This window comes from Heptranchias perlo, chromosome 19, assembly GCF_035084215.1.
Source record: "Heptranchias perlo isolate sHepPer1 chromosome 19, sHepPer1.hap1, whole genome shotgun sequence".
Lineage (NCBI taxonomy): Eukaryota > Metazoa > Chordata > Chondrichthyes > Hexanchiformes > Hexanchidae > Heptranchias > Heptranchias perlo.
This window is the reverse complement of record NC_090343.1, coordinates 24,073,086-24,093,618: the sequence shown is the minus strand read 5'-3', so window position 1 is coordinate 24,093,618 and position 20,533 is coordinate 24,073,086. Positions and strand designations below refer to the sequence as shown.

Here is a 20,533-nt window from a genome sequence, read left to right as displayed (position 1 = left end):
TGTTTAAAGCAATGTCAACCTATGATTATTTGAGTATATGAAGCCCTAGAATCTTTGCTCCAGTTTTTAAAAATATAGTTTTGGGTGTAATAAGAGAAATGTAAATTGGATTATGGATTAATTATACATGAACAATAGCTGTTGACATTAACTTTTATGGGCATTAATGAATATTCATATTACTCTAAAAAATCTAACAAAAGACATAAATCTTAAGAACCAGATGAGAAATCTTCTAGAACATGACCATGAGAGCAGGTATACTGATTCACCATCTGGCAGATATAGGACTATCTGGGGAGATGGTTTAAATGTTTTCATTACTTTTTAACCCTCTTATCTGGGCAAACCTTGGGTACTTCTCTAAGGTAATACCTGGATTAGGCACAATTAGCTGCATTTTACAGCCTTTACCCTCTGGCGGGCACTCGAGATGCATCCCTACAGGTGCGGACATCTGCCCATAATATTATAATTGTGACCTTCCCATGCCCTGCTTTTTTGGTGGGGTCAGTGCCAGAGGTCACAGGTGGGTGCATCCCCTGGCACTTATGTCAGGATTTTGGGGCTACACATTTTTGGGCCCTAAATATTTCACTACTGGATGGCATTTGTAGAATATGGATATTGTTAACTTTCTTGAGTGGAACAGAGTGCTTTTAAACTAATGACAGTTTGGAACTATTTAGGTGTATATTAACAACCCAAAGGTCAATGTTTCTCACTCATGTTATTGGCTTGGTTTCAACTTTGAAAATAACACATCATTTGTCAGTCAACTGTCCAATTCTGCCTATAGCTATCTATCTGCATTCATTTGCTGTTACTCTTGAGTTTAAAATAGTAATAATATTTATTAAACAAACAATTCACAAGTGGTTAATCTAACAGTTATGTAATACAATTCTATATTTTCAGTAGAAGTTCAATTATCTAACTCATAGGATGGAAAAAATAAGAACCATAATCTAATGCTAATTTTTTCTTTTATGGATAACTATATTCCTTATCTTTATGGTCATTTTTTCTGACAAGAAGAGCTAGCTGATTGACTGTATATTTTTCCTGTAAAGATTCTAATTGTTTTCATTATCTTCTACTAACTCCACTCCATGAACATATCTAACTACTTAAATGCCCTTACACTGATTGTCATTGCTTATTTGGATTTACATAACTGATGCTCAGATTCAAAAACCTTGCAGATGGTAGAAGTAAAGAAGCAATGGGACAAGCTAATTCCTCAGACTGGAGAAACCTATGAAGCACAGTCCAGTAACTACAGAAATATCTGTCACATAATGTACCATTGATCATCTCTGTCAGACAGACCTAGCTTTCTTGGTATCATGGTTTGTATACTGAAACTGAAAAAAAATGTATTTGTAAGAAAATTAATCAATATGTGATGCAAACTCACTGGTATTAGTTTGACTAAAGCTTCTGCAAACTGCAGAGCAATCACATTGTGATGGTGTGAATCTCTGATGATTTCAGCCATTTCTTCCATCACAACCTTACTAGCCAGGTGGCTGACCGGTCAGAAATGAGTTTACTCAGGGGCGAGTTGATTGAAGGTTATAAAATAATGAAGGGACTAGATTATGTTGATGTGGACCAATTATTTCAACTGGATAGGTTATGGAGGACCAGGGGGTCCCGCTTACAAGTTATGTAAGGGCAGAACTAGGTTGGATGATAGGAAGTTCTCTTTTTCCCAGAGAATAATGGAGCCATGGAACAGGTTGCCAGCTCCTGGGGTGAACATTGATTCACTATATTCTTTCAAGAGAGAGCTGGACCTGTTTCTGGCTGGGGCGGAAATCACCTTGTACAAGAGATAGGCACCCTGTAATATAAATCAGGATCAATGTGATCTCCTGCACTAGATTCAATCACTTAAAGGAGTCGGAGAGGAATTTTCCAGATTTTGTTCCCCCTAATTGGCTGTGTTTTTATCTGGTTTTTCGCCTTTCTCAGGAGATGACATGGCTCTGGGTGGGTAGAGACTGTCTGTACCGTGATTTTAGGGCATCACAACTATATGGGACAGGCTAGATGGACCAGTAGGTCTTTTCCTATCCATCATTTTCGTATGTTCATATGTTTGTCAAGACTTTTGGTCATGCTTTTTGTCAACTTTTCCCATTCTAAATTGCAATGTCAACATTTCGTATTCAGTTTTAGATTCGTCAACTGTTGCAGGCTCTGATTGCTAGATAATTGTGTGGAACAAATATTTGAAATCTCTCTCCCAACTTTGTTGCCATCTTGTATCTAAAAAAATAACTTATATTCATCAACTGGCCATGGGCAATGCCTTGGGCAATTTATTAATCTTTATATAAAAATTTTGCATCATGTGTGTATTCATCACACTTCAGTTGCCATGCTTTATATAAAGCAACAAGAAATCACAACTAAATAATTTTAAAAATAAATATCAAAAAAAGGAAGTCAGCCATTTCCTGTTGTTTTTTCTAACCTTGAGATGATCTGCCCTTTCATTAGGGAGAGTAAGCAAGTAGCTGTTAAACCAGAGAAATTTCCAATAGGAAATACCTGACCACTAGCCTTGAAGGGACAGGGCAGGTCAAAAACCAGCTCCATTTTACTAGCTAAACATCCAGGCCCCAGTGTGGGCAATGTCACAGGGGATCTGCTGAGGTTAATATATTGATTTTAAACTGTTTTAAATAACATATATACTTCTTAAATTAGGTAATAAGGCAGCTGATTTATACAACACAGGTGGAAATTAAGTAATTTCTGTGAAGAATAAATGTATGCAGAAAGGCTCCTTTACCTTTGAGGAAATCGATTGCTTGGAGTAGTTTCTGTTCTTTCTCAAAATCCAGATTGTAGTGATCCATATTTTCATAACCATGCTCCAACCCTTCGACTGCTGATGCTCTCTTTGCCTCTGAAAGTCTAATTATACAAGAAACTTCACTAATTAGGTTCAAACTAGTTTCTTCAATTGTTAGATGTTAAACTGTCGTATAAACTTACTTTGCTGTCAGCATCTTTGCATTCTGTAAAAGAAAAATAATTAAATTAAGAATTATCTGAGGAATGTCCTTGCAAGAAAAACAAAGAGAGATAGCTGACTAAAACTAAATTTGGAAAAATATTAATACCTGTAGGAAGACTGCCATTTGTGGTTCCTCCATTAATTGCAGTGCAGATTCTACAAGCTTAGACATGGACCGTACACGTTCAGTGGACATTTTTATCAAAGACTTGCAGTGGCTCCTTTTTTCATCTTGCTCGCTTGTGATTCTTTGCATCATCTCCTGCTTTCTTGTTTTCAAAGTTGCAAACAGGCAATCAAACCTTTCACACATAATTTGTTTGCGGCTTCTACAGTTGTCCTGTAAGACAAAATGGAACAGCTTTTATTAGAATGAGAGCAATGTATTTTTATACGGTATCATTATGACAATCATAATGCAATCCCCCCAAGACCAGCTGGGAAAAACTTCATTGATACCACTGTTGATTATTTCCCTGTGACATTTCAATATGACTGACTGAGACAGGAAAAAAGTACTACATTGGTCCTGTTTAAAGGATGTGGGATGATGCACTGAGACCTGATGACATAATGTGGGCTTGGAATTCAAATGCATGGATTGCTTATTTAATGTGGCTGCACCATTTCTAGCTCTGCTAATGATTGTACCTGTATTTTTTAAAATTACACAGATGCATACATGTTTTCATATACAGATCTGTATATTAGCTACACATAGGGTCATCATAGATTTGTTTAATGGCATTAGCTGGAATGATGGCATGAGAGGAAGGAAGTTTTGGTACAAGAGGAGGAATGTGACAAGTGGCTTAAGTGAATGATAGCTGAGGGGATATTTAGGAAGATTAGGTTAAAGGAGAAGTTGCAGAGTTTTGGTTTACAGATATGACTGTCTCTGACAACTTCCTTATCTTGTTTACCATCATATCTCCCTGTCCTCCTTCAACCCACTATCCTTACCCATTGTCCCAGAAAAAAATGCCGTCCAGCTCCCTCTTCAATTTACTCTCTAACTCCCAACTTCCAAAGCAGTGCACAACTACCCCATGCTTCTCTCTCACCACATCTCCAGTCCACCACACTCCCTACCTCCCTTTCCAATCCTTTGTATCCACAGATTCCTTCAGTTGATCTCTTTTTTTTATTCGTTCATGGGATGTGGACGTCGCTGGCGAGGCCAGCATTTATTGCCCATCCCTAATTGCCCTTGAGAAGATGGTGGTGAGCCACCTTCTTGAACCGCTGCAGTCCGTGTGGTGAAGGTTCTCCCACAGTGCTGTTAGGAAGGGAGTTCCAGGATTTTGACTCAGGAACAATGAAGGAACGGCGATATATTTCTAAGTCGGGATGGTGTGTGACTTGGAGGGGAACGTGCAGGTGGTGTTGTTCCCATGTGCCTGCTGCCTTCTAGGTGGTAAAGGTCGCGGGTTTGTGAGGTGCTGTCGAAGAAGCCTTGGCAAATTGCTGCATTGCATCCTGTGGATGGAACACACTGCAGCTACAGTGCGCCGGTGGTGAAGGGAGTGAATGCTTAGGGTGGTGGATGGGGTGGCAATCAAGCGGGCTGCTTGAGTGTTGTTGGAGCTGCACTCATCCAGGCAAGTGGAGAGTATTCCATCACACTCCTGACTTGTGCCTTGTAGATGGTGGAAAGGCTTTGGGGAGTCAGGAGGTGAGTCGCTCGCTGCAGAATACCCAGCCTCTGACCTGCTCTTGTAGCCACAGTATTTATGTGGCTGGTCCAGTTAAGTTTCTGGTCAATGGTGACCCCCAGGATGTTGATTGTGGGGGATTCGGCGATGGTAATGCAATTGAATGTCATGGGGAGGTGGTTAGACTCTGCCTTGTTGGAGATGGTCATTGCCTGGCACTTGTCTGGCGCGAATGTTACTTGCCACTTATCAGCCCAAGCCCGGATGTTGTTCAGGTCTTGCTGCATGCGGGCTCGGACTGCTTCATTATCTGAGGGGTTGTGAGTGGAACTGAACAAAGTGCAATCATCAGCGAACATCCCCATTTCTGACCTTATGATGGAGGGAAGGTCATTGATGAAGCAGCTGAAGATGGTTGGGCCTAGGACACTGCCCTGAGGAACTCCTGCAGCAATGTCCTGGGGCTGAGATGATTGGCCTCCAACAACCACTACCAACTTCCTTTGTGCTAGGTATGACTCCAGCCATTGGAGAGTTTTTCCCCTGATTCCCATTGATTTCAATTTTACTAGGGCTCCTTGGTGCCACACTTGGTCAAATGCTGCCTTGATGTCAAGGGCAGTCACTCTCACCTCACCTCTGGAATTCAGCTCTTTTGTCCATGTTTGGACCAAGGCTGTAATGAGGTCTGGAGCCAAGTGGTCTTGGCGGAACCCAAACTGAGCATCGGTGAGGAGGTTATTGGTGAATAAGTGCCGCTTGATAGCACTGTCGACGACACCTTCCATCACTTTGCTGATGATTGAGAGTAGGCTGATGGGGCGGTAATTGGCCGGATTGGATTTGTCCTGTTTTTTGTGGACAGGGCATACCTGGGCAGTTTTCCACATTGTCGGGAGATGCCAGTGTTGTAGCTATACTGGAACAGTTTGTCTAGAGGCACGGCTAGTTCTGGAGCACAAGTCTTCAGCACTACAGCCGGGATGTTGTTGGGGCCCATAGCCTTTGCTGTATCCAGTGCACTCAGCCGTTTCTTGATGTCACGTGGAGTGAATCGAATTGGCTGAAGACTGGCTTCTGTGATGATGGGGATATCGGGAGGAGGCTGAGATGAATCATCCACTCGGCACTTCTGGCTGAAGATGGTTGCAAACGCTTCAGCCTTGTCTTTTGTACTAACGTGCTGGACTCCGCCATCATTGAGGATGGGGATGTTTACAGAGCCTCCTCCTCCCGTTAGTTGTTTAATTGTCCACCACCATTCACGACTGGATGTGGCAGGACTGCAGAGCTTTGATCTGATCCGTTGGTTGTGGAATCAGTTAGCTCTGTCTATAGCATGTTGCTTCCGCTGTTTAGCATGCATGTAGTCCTGAGATGTAGCTTCACTGGGTTGCCACCTCATTTTTAGGTACGCCTGGTGCTGCTCCTGGCATGCTCTTCTACACTCCTCATTGAACCAGGGTTGATCCCCTGGCTTGTTGGTAATGGTAGAGTGAGGAATATGCCGGGCCATGAGGTTACAGATTATGCTGGAATACAATTCTGCTGCTGCTGATGGTCCACAGCACCTCATTGATGCCCAGTTTTGAGCTGCTAGATTTGTTCTGAATCTATCCCATTTAGCACGGTGGTAGTGCCACACAACACGTTGGATGGTGTCCTCAGTGCGAAGGCGGGATTTCGTCTCCACAAGGACTGTGCGGTGGTCACTCCTACCAATACTGTCATGGACAGATGCATCTGCGACAGGTAGATTGGTGAGGACGAGGTCAAGTAGGTTTTTCCCTCGTGTTGGTTTGCTCACCACCTGCCGCAGGCCCAGTCTGGCAGTTATGTCCTTCAGGACTCGGCCAGTTCAGTCAGTAGTGGTGCTACCGAGCCACTCTTGGTGATGGACATTGAAGTCCCCCACCCAGAGTACATTCTGTGCCCTTGCTACCCTCAGTGCTTCCTCCAAGTGGTGGTCAACATGGAGGAGGACTGATTGATCAGCTGAGGGAGGACGGTAAATGGTAATCAGCAGGATGTTTCCTTGCCCATGTTTGACCTGTTGCCATGAGATTTCATGGGGTCCGGAGTCAATGTTGAGGACTCCCAGGGCCACTCCCTCCTGACTGTATATCACTTTACCGCCACCTCTGGTGGGTCTATCCTGCCGGTGGGATAGGACATATCCAGGGATGGTGATGAAAGAGTCTAGGACTTTAGCTGAAAGGTATGATTCTTTGAGTATGGCTATGTCAGGCTGTTGCTTGACTAGTCTGTGGGATAGCTCTCCCAATTTTGGCACAAGTCCCCAGATGTTAGTGAGGAGGACTTTGCAGGGTTGACTGCACTTGGTTTGCCTTTATCGTGTCCGGTGCCTAGTGGTCCGATGCCGGGTGGTCCATTCGGTTTTATTCTTATTATGACTTTTTTTTAGCGAGATTTTACAACTGAGTGGCTTGCTAGGCCATTTCAGAGGGCAATTAAGATTCAATCACATTGCTGTGGGTCTGGAGTCACATTTAGGCCAGACCGGGTAACGACAGCAGGTTTCCTTCCCTAAAGGACATTAGTGAACCCATGCTTTCTGTATACCCTGTAAATATCCACTCCCTCACAAGGTCCTCCCAGTCCAACACCTCATCCTGGACAAATGCATCGACATCCTGGGCCTAGCTAAAACTTGATTTATTGATGGCAACTCTTTCCCTCTCACTGAGGCTGCTGCTCTCAACTACATGTTCCACCACAGGCCCCAAACAAACTATTGTAGCATTAGCCTGGCTTTCATCTTCACATTCACCCAACCTGTCCCCTTGCCCCTCTGATTCTTTATCTTTATTAAAGCATCTCACCTATCATCAGCTCTCTTTTGCAACTTTCATTGCCTGTTACCTACCCAAGCCTTCCAGTGACTTTCTTGCCAAAATCTCATTCCTATTTTCCTCACTCAGACTCTGCACTGAATATCTCCTCCTTCTTCGGTGACTTCAACCCACAACTAAACTTCCCTGTTCTCCTGCGCTTACTCAAATTCTGTACAATAACTCCCCCACCCATCCCCACACAAATCCCCTTGACCTTACCATCACTTGAGTTGTTGAAGTTTCAAAGCTCTCAATCACCGTCAAGTCACCTCTGATCACTTATTCATCTCCTTCACCGTCTACATCCACTTTCTGCTAAAACTTGAGCTGAACTTCAAATCTCACTTCTAGTTCAACATCAAGATCACCTACTTCCAACTTTGTGACACTGCTCACCTACATGTCTACCCCATCTGCCGCTGAAAATCTCATCCATACCATAATCACCCCTAGTCTTTATTTCTCTCACACTCTTCTCACAGGCTTTCCAATCTCTATCTCACTTAAACTTTAATCCCACACAGGACGCTGCCACTCATATCACATCCTGCACTCCTATCACCTCTATCCTCATCAACCTCCATTGGCCCCCATCCCCCATCGCATTAACTTTTAAATTCGTGTTCTTATTTTCAGGTACTTTCATGGCCTCGCTCCATCCTATCTCTGCCTCTTCTCCAACCCTACTCCCCCATACCTCTGCAATCTTCTTCAACTCTATGTCTCGACAAATATTCTCCACTCTTCCAACTCTGGTCTACTTTGCATCTCACCTCCCCCTGCTCCACCATAGGTGGAAGAGCCTTCACTCAGCATTTTCTTTCACTCTCGAATTCTCTTCCTAAATCTCTCCCCCTTGTTCTCTTTCTCTCCTTACCTTCAAAAATCTTCTCAAAACTTACTCTGCTTGAGGTTTCGGTCACCACCGCTAACTTCTCTTTCTCTTTTTGCATGGGTCCATTAACACCTCCTTGAAAAGCCTTGGGATATTTTGTTAGGTTAATGGTGCTACAAAAGTTGTTGTGGCTTTTATCCAGGTCTGGGGAGGTTGCCTCATTCACAGACTATTTGGAGGTCCAACTGTTCTACTGGTTAATCTCTGGAGCAACCATGTTGGAATTGTGGAGATGACTGCAATTTCATTTTCATGTCTGGAAGCTCATGATGGCAGAGCTGAGGGATAGAAATGTTGTATGATTTAGAAAGAGAGTTCAAATAAATGATTACCTCAATATTTTGGCTAGTTCCTTCTAGATGAACAATAAATGCTTGCATTGTGTCATTGGCTGCAACAAGTGCTCCAACTTCATCACTAAGTTCACACTAGAAAACAAAGGCAACATAAGCAAGTTTAACATTTAAATTCAAAGTTTCCAATATATGCGTAAGTATTCAGTGACCTCAGCAACAAATGCTTAAAATTTAGATCAACCTTTTGTTGTTTGTAGACAGTTAGAAGAGGGGCAACTTCACAATCCTTGTGTGCACCAAATACTTTGCATAGTGAGCAGGTGGGTACCTCACATGAACTGCAGTATATATTAATATTTTCCTCATCATGCTCTTCACATGTTGGCTGTTCAGATTTTGTAGTAGACCTGGATTGATTGTACAAAAATTGTTGAATTATTTATTGCATAAAGTGACCAATCAGCACATCATAAAATGCAACAAGATACATCAAAACTCATTTAAACATAAAACTTTAGTCTTCATTCTCTAAGATTGTGCTAATGGCACATAAATGCCTCCTTTGCCATCATCACAATTATTTCCCCATACTACCCTTGTCATTGACATTCATTGTCTTTCTAAGATATTTTTGTGAATATGTTCTGATACATACAAAGCATTGTATTTCCTAACAGCAAACAATAGGTAAAATTCTGGATCAATTCAGTGTGATATAATATGTATGCAATTCGTCTTTGTATATGTCAGCCGGTTTCACATCCAGATTTTACCTCAAACAATATGTTTTTCTCCTCTTTGATCCTGGTTAATTGTTCATTGATTAACCAACAACTGCTTCAGATAAAAAAAACCCTCCATGGGTATTATTCCAAGTGGTAAAATTTACTCCCTATAAAACTTTTTACTGCAATCAATGATCATGAAGTCGTACCAAAGATGTACCATTTTCCTTTGGTTTCGCTGACATGTAACAATATAATTCCTACCTTGAAGATTCTTGTTTGTAAATGTCTATAATATTTTCCACCAATAAATTTCTTTGCAGTCCATAAACTCCATGTCTGTCCAGAACAACCTCATGGCGACAGGATGGACACCGGAAACGACCCCCTGAACCTATAGCTGTGCCACGAGACTATTAACAAAGGAAAGTCCAATTTAGGTTACACAGACCAGTATTAGGACATGCAACTGTGACATCTAGAAGCAAAAATTGTATCGAAGAATATAAAGATAATAGAAAGGATATGACATTGCTGGTGTTGCATTAGGAGAAATATTTTACAAGTGTGAAGGGCAAGAGACGTACGATCTTTTGTATAAGTGACCGAAATGCTATAATGAGGCATCAATGGTGTGATGGTCCATTATATAGGTTCCTTTTCAAAATGTGTCATGGATGCTGATTGTTAAGAGATAGCAAGGGATTAACAGCAAATTGAATTGGAATCACAAAATAGTCTGAATGTAAACGTTTAAGACTATTATTCCATACCTACATGCTCATACATGGAGTAATGTCTCTTAAAAGGAAGCAACGCCTGCATTGCTTGGGGATTCAGTAATGATCATCTATCTGATATTTTATAGTAAAGCTGGGAGAAGGACCTGTGATCTCCACCTGTATAGTGATGGAATATTGACTGGATCTATGGTGCTACTGTTGGGAAAGAAATCTATATTTCCTTATGGTCGAAAGGTGGGAGTGCATCCAGACTCTATGGAAACCTATCTTGATAATTGGGTAGTCACAGATCTCTAATGGTTTGAAGGAGAAAAGGGAAAGGTGCATCCCTGTACCAGGGAATTTTTCATGGCAGTCTGGGATATTGCGATTGAATTTCAACTTTAGAAATCTCAATTTTAATGTCTTTGAAACTAAAAGCCCAAATGAAATGAATGTGACTCTATAGAATTAACTATTTGCAATTGAGCTGCAATTTCATTTTCACTGCAATTAGTTAATTTATGTTAGTGAAATTATCAAGAATTACATCTATATTAAAAATCTTGTATATGTGTGGGCTTCCTATTCACAAACTTCAGTTCCTGTGGTCACAATTTTTTGTCACTCTTTTATGTCAACGTTTAACATTGAAATTTTCTATGGTAATCACATATAATTGAATTTCCTTATGTAAACAGTTGTCTGTCACCATTGATGAACAATTGAATCACTCAAAATACTTTATCAAAAATTCTCCTGTGCCATTTTTCTCAGTAACTGAAATTTATAGTGCCAAAATAAGTTTTTAAACAAAATAAAAAATATCACAAAATTAAACATTTCACAATAACGTGATTAAATTTATCCATTGAATTGCCTCTTGTGTTTTTTAATTAAAGTGTTTACTGCAAGGCCTCAACCTCTCTCAAAAGCCTGGATATTTGACTGGATTTGATGAGAGATTTCTGTGCATTCTGAACATATGCAGTTTGCAGAATTTTCCAGCCAGCAATCTCTACACCAACAGGATTTGAAGGGTAGAAAGGTGTGCTTCCTCAACCAATGAGGATTTAAGAGTCTCTGCTTTTTTCAAACGACTTTGAAATAAATTGGAGATTGAATTGCCAAACCTTTATTTTAGGCAGATCTGGCATTTATTTAAATATATTAGCAACAGCCATCACCTACGAATAGCAGCACCTGTGATTATAGTTTCTATGTTGACAATTAAAAAAACATAGATTATTAGAGAGTGGATTGTTGCTTATTGTTGGTGAAACATCAGTTAAAAAATCTCTTTCTACTGAACTATTTTTGAGGCTTAAGTATTTTCTTCATTTATATAAAACTTCGAAACTGCATAAATTATGTTTTAGGTGGTAATCTTTGTTTACTGATGGAAATTTATGTTTAAAGACTGTATACATTGGCAAACAGCACACTACATTTTCTGTTTCTACTCTTCTGGCTAGGAGTGCATACTAGGAAATTGTTCACCCCTAGCCCATGATTATGTGTCCATTCATTTTAGGAAGCAGAAAATTAATGCTTAAGTGCTCTCTGGGACAGGAACACTATGAGAGGGGGTTTGATTTTAACCCTACCCACCCAGTGGAAACTAAGTTGGTAGACAGTTAAAATCGATCAGATGACATAACCACAGATGTCCCAGCTGAATCTCACTGTCTTCCATTTTAACCTGTTCTTCTAAGCAGGCAGCAAAGGTACCTGCCTGAAGCTGGCGGGGTCATTCTTTAAATATGCAGATTGGGGTCCAATTACTTGAGTGCCAGCGGGTGGCCAAGGACTGCCTGAATTTCCACAGGTCGGCAGCTGCTTCCTGCTCACTTCCTGCAGATCCAGGCAGGAAGTTGGCCGGCAACATGTTAATGTGGCCCAGTGGTTGAAATCGCTGTGGCCTCATTGTATTGTGGGCAGGCCAGAATCTAACTGAAACCAATGGGTTCCCACCGGAAACCTGATGTCAGTTAAAATCCCCCCAGGAACTGGCTGACGATAGAGAAAATGATAATAGTGCGTGAGGGGGTGAAATGAAGGAATTGTGGACAGTTCAGGAAGGAGGCTGGTAGGCAGGAACACAATGTGGATTGGGCCTGATGGTTCAAAACGAGCCAACAGTGTAAGTAATTATACTTTTGCTGTTCGTGTTCTTAATCAAAAGGCCGTAAGGTGGTTTGTTCCAAAGTATAATGGCTCTAGTAAGAAGTTTATGTACATTTTAAACACAATTAGCTCTGTAAGAGCTTCCCATCAATCATCCTCTCTGTCCCGAAGGGGCTGCTGTCAGTCTCACTTCCTTATAACCAACATTTGGCATCTAACACTCCTCTCCGAGATGTCCATAGCCCTTATCTTCACACCAAATAATAAAAAGCTCCGGATGACTTCCCTTTTACTACTTCAAAACAAGGCCATGAGGATGGCATCAGGTGCTCAATAGTCAAAAAGGGCCTTTCCTGTCACAAGGTCAAAAAAAGCTTGTTTTGATAAAGACAGACAGCCCTTCCCTGTTCACAGCTATCACGGCTAAACTAACATGTATTTTACTTAAACCGGATTTATAATAATATAGTAAACTGGATTAAAGCTTTTCGAACAAATAATAATCTGGGTTCCATTCTCCTGGATCTCACCACCCTACAAAGCTATTCCCCATAATATTGCCAGATCTCAGCAACCACCAATACTGCCAGACTCTTTCCTCCATGCTCCAAATCCCTACTGGACCTCAAACCATCCCCTTCAGATGTCCCCTCCCCCCAACCCCAAACAGTGTGTGATTCTGGGATCCCCTTCAGTGCTCACAACCTCTAGATCCCATTTCCCTGTCCTTTCTGTTCCCAGAGTCATTCTAATGCTTCCAGCCATCCATCCCTGGTTCCCCCATATCCCCAGGATTCCTCTCCTAGTAATTCCAGTCCCATTGTTTTTCTATTTGTTCTTAGGATGTAGGCAATGCTGGCAAGGCCACATTTATTGCCCATACCTAGCTACCTTGAGAAGGTGGTGCTAATGGATCGTCTTCTTGAAGTGCTGCAGTTCTTGTGGTGATGGTGCTCTCACAATGGTTTCATGTAAATAATTCCAATTATCGACTCAATGACAATGAATGAATGTCATTGTCTAAGTCAGCATTGTGTGTGATTTGGATGGGAATTTGGAGATGACGATGTTCCCATGACAGTACTGCTCATTCTTCTCGGTGGTAGAGGTTGTCGGGGAGGGATGTGCTGTTGAAGTAAGCTTTGAGGGTTGCTGCAGTGCGTCCTGTAATTATTATATACTGCAGGGAGTGAATGTTTAGGGTGGTGGATGGGGTGCCAATCAAGCGGGCTATTTTGTCCTGAATGATGTTGAGCTTCTTGAGTGTTATTGGAGCTGCACTCATCCAGGCAAGTGGAGAGTATTCCATCACACACCTGACTTGTGCCTTCTAGATGATGGAAAGGCTTTGGGGAGTCAGGAGGTGAGTCACTCGCCACAGAATAGCCAGCCTCTGACCTGCTCTTGTAGCCACAGTATTTATATGGCTGGTCCAGTTAAGTTTCTGGTCAATGGTGACCCCCAGGATGTTGATTGTGGGGGACTTGGAGATGGTAATGCCGTTGAATGTCAAGGGGAGGTGGTTAGACTCTTGCTTGTTGGAGATGATCATTGCCTGGCACTTGTCTGGTGCGAATGTTACATGCCACTTATCAGCCCAAGCCTGGATGTTGTCCACGTCTTGCTGCATGCGGGCACGGACTGCTTCATTATCTGAGGAGTTGTGAGTGGAACTGAACACTGTGCAATCATCAGCGAACATCCCCATTTCTGACCTAATGCTGGAGGGAAGGTCATTGATGAAGCAGCTGAAGATGGTTGGGCCTAGGACACTGCCCTGAGGAACTCCTGCAGCAATGTCCTGGGGCTGAGATGATTGGCCTCCAACAACCACTACCATCTTCCTTTGTGCTAGGTATGACTCCAGCCACTGGAGAGTTTTCCCCCTGATTCCCATTGATTTCAATTTTACTAGGGCTCCTTGGTGCCACACTTGGTCAAATGCTGCCTTGATGTCAAGGGCAGTCACTCTCACCTTACCTCTGGAATTCAGCTCTTTTGTCCATGATTGGACCAAGGCTGTAATGAGGTCTGGAGCCGAGTGGTCATGGCGGAACCCAAACTGAGCATCGGTGAGCAGGTTATTGGTGAGTAAGTGCCGCTTGATAGCACTGTCGACGACACCTTCCATCACTTTGCTGATGATTGAGAGCAGGCTGATGGGGCGGTAATTGGTCGGATTGGATTTGTCCTGCTTTTTGTGGACAGGACATACCTGGGCAATTTTCCACATTGTTGGGTAGATGCCAGTGTTGTAGCTGTACTGGAACAGTTTGGCAAGAGGCGCTATGGTATTGACTTCTTTGAGCGTTGTTGTGGCTGCACCTATCACGGTGAGTGGTGAGTATTCGATAGCATTCCAGACTCGAGCTTTGTAGCTGGTGGAGAGGTTTTGAGGAGTCATAAGATAAGCCACTGCCCTATCCTTATAGCTGCAGTATTGATATGGCTGGTCACTGGTGATCCTCTAGCGGTGGTGGAAAATTTGCCGATAGTGGTGACATTGAAGGCTGGCTTTTTCTTGCTGGAGATAGTCATTACCTGGCACTTATGTGGCATGATTGTTACCGGCCACTTGTCAGGCCAAGCCTGCATGTTATCCATGTCCTTCTGTAGATCAGGCTGCTTCATTATCAGATTAGTTGCGAATGGAACACTTAGAATCATCAGTGAACAGCCCCATTCCTGATCTCATGATAGAGAGGAAGTCATTCGTGAAGCAGCTGAAGATGGTTTAGCTGAGGATGCTACCCTGAGGAACTCCTGCAGTTATGTCCTGGGACTGTCTCCGACAACAACTACCATCTTTCTTTGCATCAGTTATGACTCCAACCATTGGAGAGTTTTCCCTTTGACTCTCATTAACTTCAGTTTTGTGAAAGATCTTTGTTGCCATACTGTTTTGAATGCTGCCTTGATCGAAGCTGCTTTGCCTTCTCCTCTGGCACTCAGCTCTTGCATCCATATCTGGATCAAGTCTGTAATGACGTCTGGAGCCAAGTGGCTCCAACATAATGAACATCGCTAAGCAGATAATTGGTGTGTATGTGTCACTTGTTTGCACTTTGATGATGGCTCCCATCAATTTACAGATTGGAAGGAGGCTATTAGTTCTTGACTCTGATATTCTACCTATGTCAGGTGGAACATATAATGCAGCATTTTTTTTCGTTCATGGGGTGTGGGCGTCGCTGGCAAGGCCAGCATTTATTGCCTGTCCCTAATTGCCCTTGAGAAGGTGGTGGTGAGCTGCCTTCTTGAACTGCTGCAGACTGTGTGGTGAAGATTCTTCCACAGTGCTGTTAGGAAGGGAGTTCCAGGATTTTGACCCAGCGACGATGAAGGAACGGCGATATATTTCCAAGTCGGGATGGTGTGTGACTTGGAGGGTGACGTGCAGGTGGTATTGTTCCCATGTGCCTGCTGCTCTTGTCCTTCTAGGTGGTAGAGATCGCGAATTGGGGAGGTGCTGTCGAAGAAGCCTTGGCAAGTTGTTGCAGTGCATCCTGTGGATGGTACACACTGCAGCCACAGTGCGCCGGTGGTGAAGGGAGTGAATGTTTAGGGTGGTGGATGGGGTGCCAATCAAGCGGGCTGCTTTGTCCTGGATGGTGTCGAGCTTCTTGAGTGTTGTTGGAGCTGCACTCATCCAGGCAAGTGGAGAGTATTCCATCACACTCCTGACTTGTGCCTTGTAGATGGTGGAAAGGCTTTGGGGAGTCAGGAGGTGAGTCACTCGCCACAGAATACCCAGCCTCTGACCTGCTCTTGGAGCCACAGTATTTATGTGGCTGGTCCAGTTAAGTTTCTGGTCAATGATGACCCTCAGGATGTTGATGGTGGGGGATTCGGCAAAGGTAATGCCGTGAATGTCATGGGGAGGTGGTTAGACAGATTCCTAGGTCCATACGTTCTATGGACCTAGGAGCCTATATTCTCTTAACCATTTCTGATCTGGTGGTTGCAGGACCACTTGGTTCTGTCTATAGCCTTCTACTTTCAGTGTTTAGCTTGCAGGTTAGCCTTGTATTGTAACTCCACTAGCTTGGTACTGGATTCTAAAATATGCCTGGTGCTGCTCCTGTCACGCCCTTCAGCACTTCCCATTGAACAAGACTAGTCTTCCAGCTTGATGGTGATGGAAGAGAGAGGAATGTATTGATATACAATTCTGCTGCTGATGATGACTTACTGTGCCTCATGGATGCCCAATTTTGGGCTGCAATATTTGTCCTTAGTCCATCCTACACAATGAAGTCCTCATTGTGGAGATAAAATGTAGCTTCAAAGACTGTGCCCTGATCTCTCCTACCAATATTACCATGGACAGGTAGGTTGGTGAGGATGAGGTCAAGTAGATTACTCCTGTGTGTTGGTTTCCTTACCATCTGATGCAGGCCCATTTTGGCACTATGTCCTTTAAGATTCAGACTCAGCCAGCTTGGTCAGTGGTGGTAACATCGAGCCACTCTTTGTGGTGGACATTTAAGTCCTGCCCCAGTGTACATTCTATGCCCTTGCTTCCCTTTGGGCTTTCTCCAAGTGATTTGTTATTTGAGAGGGGTGAGGGGAGGGGAGCAATAGATATTGATCATCAGGAGTCTCCTTGATCTTGTTTGACCTGCAGCCATCGGACTTCATGGGATCTGGAATCAGTGTTGAGGATTTCCAGGGCTGCTTCCACCTGACTGAATACCACTGTGCTCCCTACCTCTGGTAGATTTATCCTTTCAATAGGATAGGATGTATGCTGCAATAGTGATGAAGTAGTCTGGGATATTGGCTGATAGCCATGATCTAATTGAATGGTGGAGCAGGCTTGAGGGGCTGAATGGCCTACTCCTGTTCCTAATGTTTCTATATGATTCGGTGAATATGGCTGCTTTAGTCTGTGGGGAAGCTCGCCCAACTTTAGCGTCCATTCCCAAATGCTATTGGGGGGATTCTGCGGGGTTTACTGGGCTGATATTGATATTATATTTTCCATGATGCCTGGGTTGTGCTGATGGGTCTAGTAATATTTTTCCTTTATTGAACTTTGTAGCAATTCTTTACAACTGTTTGGGTTGCCAGGCTGAAGGATATTGGTGAACCAGTTTGGTTTTTACAACAATCTGGCAGCTTTCATGGCTATTTTTCTGGTGCAAATTACTAACTTTATTGAATTCAATTTCACAACTTGCAGTAACCACTACCATATACCTTACAGGGTCTAGTGCATATGCTCAAATGACTTCCTAATTAGCCTTTCACTTATCCTATCAACAAACAACAAGGAGTACCAATACCTGCCCTATACCTTCAAGGAATGTCTGGGGCAGTCCTGTAGTTAGCTGGTTCCTGTTCCTATGCTGCTACCTACATTTGCTTCTCCTCATTCATGTGTTGTAGTTCACCCAGTGTGCCATCCTGAAACTCAAACTCAAATCCCCAAGGAATTTGTCTCTGATATGCTGCCTATCCTAAGTGGAGCATGGAATGCAGCATGCGTTCTATGGACTTAGGAGACTGTTCACTCTTGCAACCATTTCACTCGAGGCATTTTGTACCTCAGCCTTCACAGGAGACTGTCTTTTAGAACCAAAATTGTAACCCTGTTTTTGCGGGACTTCCAGCAGGAGTACCCATTATTCAAATTGAGATGGACAGTCTTGGGCAAATTACTGACTCTGTTCATTGCGCAGTAAAGGAAAAAAATATTTTGCTTGCCAGAAGTGTTGCTCCCCTTTATGAACTGCCACCTAACTGGATTCCTGGCCGTCCCATTGGCAATCAGCAAGCTTTCTGCATTCCTGGAACCTATGCAGGGAGCCGATTAAAATAGTTTCAGGGGATGATGTCACAAATCTAGCAAAGCCAGCCGACAGTGCTTCCAGGCAGATCCTGGCTATGTTCCCAGCAGCCATTTTGTCAAGATTGCAAAATTGGCCCTTATAATATAAACACAATAGATATTATAAAAAATAATGCAGTCAATCTAATTCTAAAGTTTTCTTTCTTTGAAACTCATTCCTTCATTTAAAAACACCACTAAAATTATTCTTGTAGGTATATAATGTAGTAAGAAAAATAAAATGTGTGTATCACAGCAGTTCTTTTACCATTTAAGGATCTTTTATTTTGCAAAATTCTGCAAGCTTTGGGAGGAAAAAAAGGGGTATCTAAACAACAAGTAATTCTTCTGGGTTTCATTTGAAAATATTCCAGTTGAATGCTTGAAATGGATTGAAATACAAAAGTCCCCACTCGGCTTTTAAGTTGGTTACACATAGAATCCTGGGTACTTAAAGTCTGCTACTATCCTCTTCACTGTTAACTACATTTCCAAGTTGTGTGTCATCTGCAAACTTTGAAATTTTGCCTTCTATACCCAAGTCCAGTCATTAATATTTATCAAAAAGAGCTATGGCCCTAATACTGACCCCTGGAGGACACCACTGTACATTTTCCCCCAATTTGATAAACAACCGTTCACCACTACTCTGCTTTCTGTCTTGTATCCAATTTCGTATCCACACAGCCACTGCCCCTTTAATCCCATGGGCCTCGATTTTGCTAACCAGTCTATTATGTGGAACTTTATCGAATGCCGATTTGAAAGTCCATATACATATCAACTGCATCATCTTCATTAACCCTCTCAGTTATTTCATCAAAGAACTCAAGTTTGTCAGACACGATTTGTCTTTAACAAATCCATGTTGGCTGTCATTTATTAACCATGTTGTTCCAAGTGACATTTTGTCCCGGTTTATGCTTTCTAGAAGTTTCCCCGCCACCGACGTTAGGCTGATTGGTCGTTTGTTACCAGATTTATTCCTCTCCCCTTTTTAGTAAACATGGTAGCCATTCTGCAAATACTAAGTGCTCTGTGGGTGCCTAGAAGTAATCTGAATTGCCTTTTAACCACTAAGCACACAAGTTCTTTTCCATTTCATTATTTCTAAAAATAATTACATTCTGTAAACTAGGATTCTAAATATTTTTGAAAAATATTTACCCATTTTAATACAAAACCACCTCATAAAATACTTTTAAAACATTACCCTTTGAAAGAAATATTAATTCACTGCCCTTCAAAGAGTACCATAAGTAAATATTTTAAAAAGCCTTTGGTCTATTTTTTGAAGGTCCGTCAGTAGTGAATCACTATCGGCCTTACTGTAGGTGGTGGAGCAGAGTGAAATTGAAATAATTCTGAATTCCTATTATGTAGGAGGATAAATTAAGCAAAATACTTGTAACAAAATATAGCTATTGTTAGACAGAACAGTGTTTTTCCCAAATCAGTGCTTATACTTTTGATGGAATAATGTGGAATGTGCATCTTATATTTAGAGAAGTTTTAATTATGACTAAGATATACCTGACTCCCAGGAAGCAGATATACACAAATGCTTAATTAGAACACATCTCTCACCTGAAAGACATCATTGGCACATTTTCTGCACAGGTTATGTTGACAGGGCAGGATCACAACAGGCTTGGTAAACATTTCCAAACATATTGGGCAAATCAGCTGTTTCTCCAAATTATCCATAGTCTGAGAATCTCTGTATATTGAACTGTATTCCATCGGGATAGACATGTCAAAAACAGATTTTGCAGGGAGACTTCAAGACTGTAGGATTCAGCATGTAATTTTCCTGTTGCTTTCTCAGATTCTCTTCGTTGGAAAATATTTTTAGGTTAACAGGAGGAGGTCAGAATTGAAAGCTTCATGGTGCGTTGCTGTGCATCACCAATCTGTCATTGTGTTTAATTTAAGTCACAGGCATCACATGTTGTGCAAGAAGACATGCCATTGCCCATATATGAAAAGTCTGGAATTCTGTTTAAGAACTATCACTCTTCTCATGTTACTTCCATTCATATCACAAGGGAACACAGCAATTTTAACTTCATGACTTACAGGCCTACTGGTTTAAGGCAAAACTTATTTATAGCACAGAACTACAAAATGTTGCTTTAACACAAATTGAAATTGATCACTTGAATTTCTCTCTGTAGTAGATCTGCTGTAATTATGAATCTTATGATCCTCTCCTCACACATGCACAATTTCTAGCCAGGATTACTCTTTTTTTTTCCCCTTCCTGATTTAACTTAGAGGCATTGAGGCCAATTGTATTGGCAAACTTCTACAATAGGTGGGATCAACTAACAACATATAGCAGAGATTGAATCTCGAACCTTCCTTGTCCCCAAGGCACAGTTCACACCA

The 20,533-nt window shown here is 42.2% G+C and overlaps 1 protein-coding gene across 2 annotated transcripts in view; it reads right to left on the bottom strand.

Annotated features, from left to right (window-relative positions):
• Window positions 1–20,037, bottom strand: part of LOC137335240 (enolase-phosphatase E1-like) — a 32,510-nt gene extending 12,473 nt beyond the window's left edge. For both annotated transcript variants that reach the window (XM_068000495.1, XM_068000496.1), the window contains exons 1-7: window positions 19,730–20,037; window positions 9,725–9,873; window positions 8,977–9,142; window positions 8,772–8,867; window positions 3,141–3,374; window positions 3,013–3,035; window positions 2,807–2,931 (exon numbers count right to left, since the gene is read on the bottom strand). In XM_068000495.1, the coding sequence (XP_067856596.1) occupies window positions 2,807–2,931; window positions 3,013–3,035; window positions 3,141–3,374; window positions 8,772–8,867; window positions 8,977–9,142; window positions 9,725–9,873; window positions 19,730–19,897 (961 nt within the window). In that variant the 5' untranslated portion in view covers window positions 19,898–20,037. The remainder of the gene's footprint in view (window positions 1–2,806; window positions 2,932–3,012; window positions 3,036–3,140; window positions 3,375–8,771; window positions 8,868–8,976; window positions 9,143–9,724; window positions 9,874–19,729) is intronic.
• Window positions 20,038–20,533: the final 496 nt, after the last annotated feature.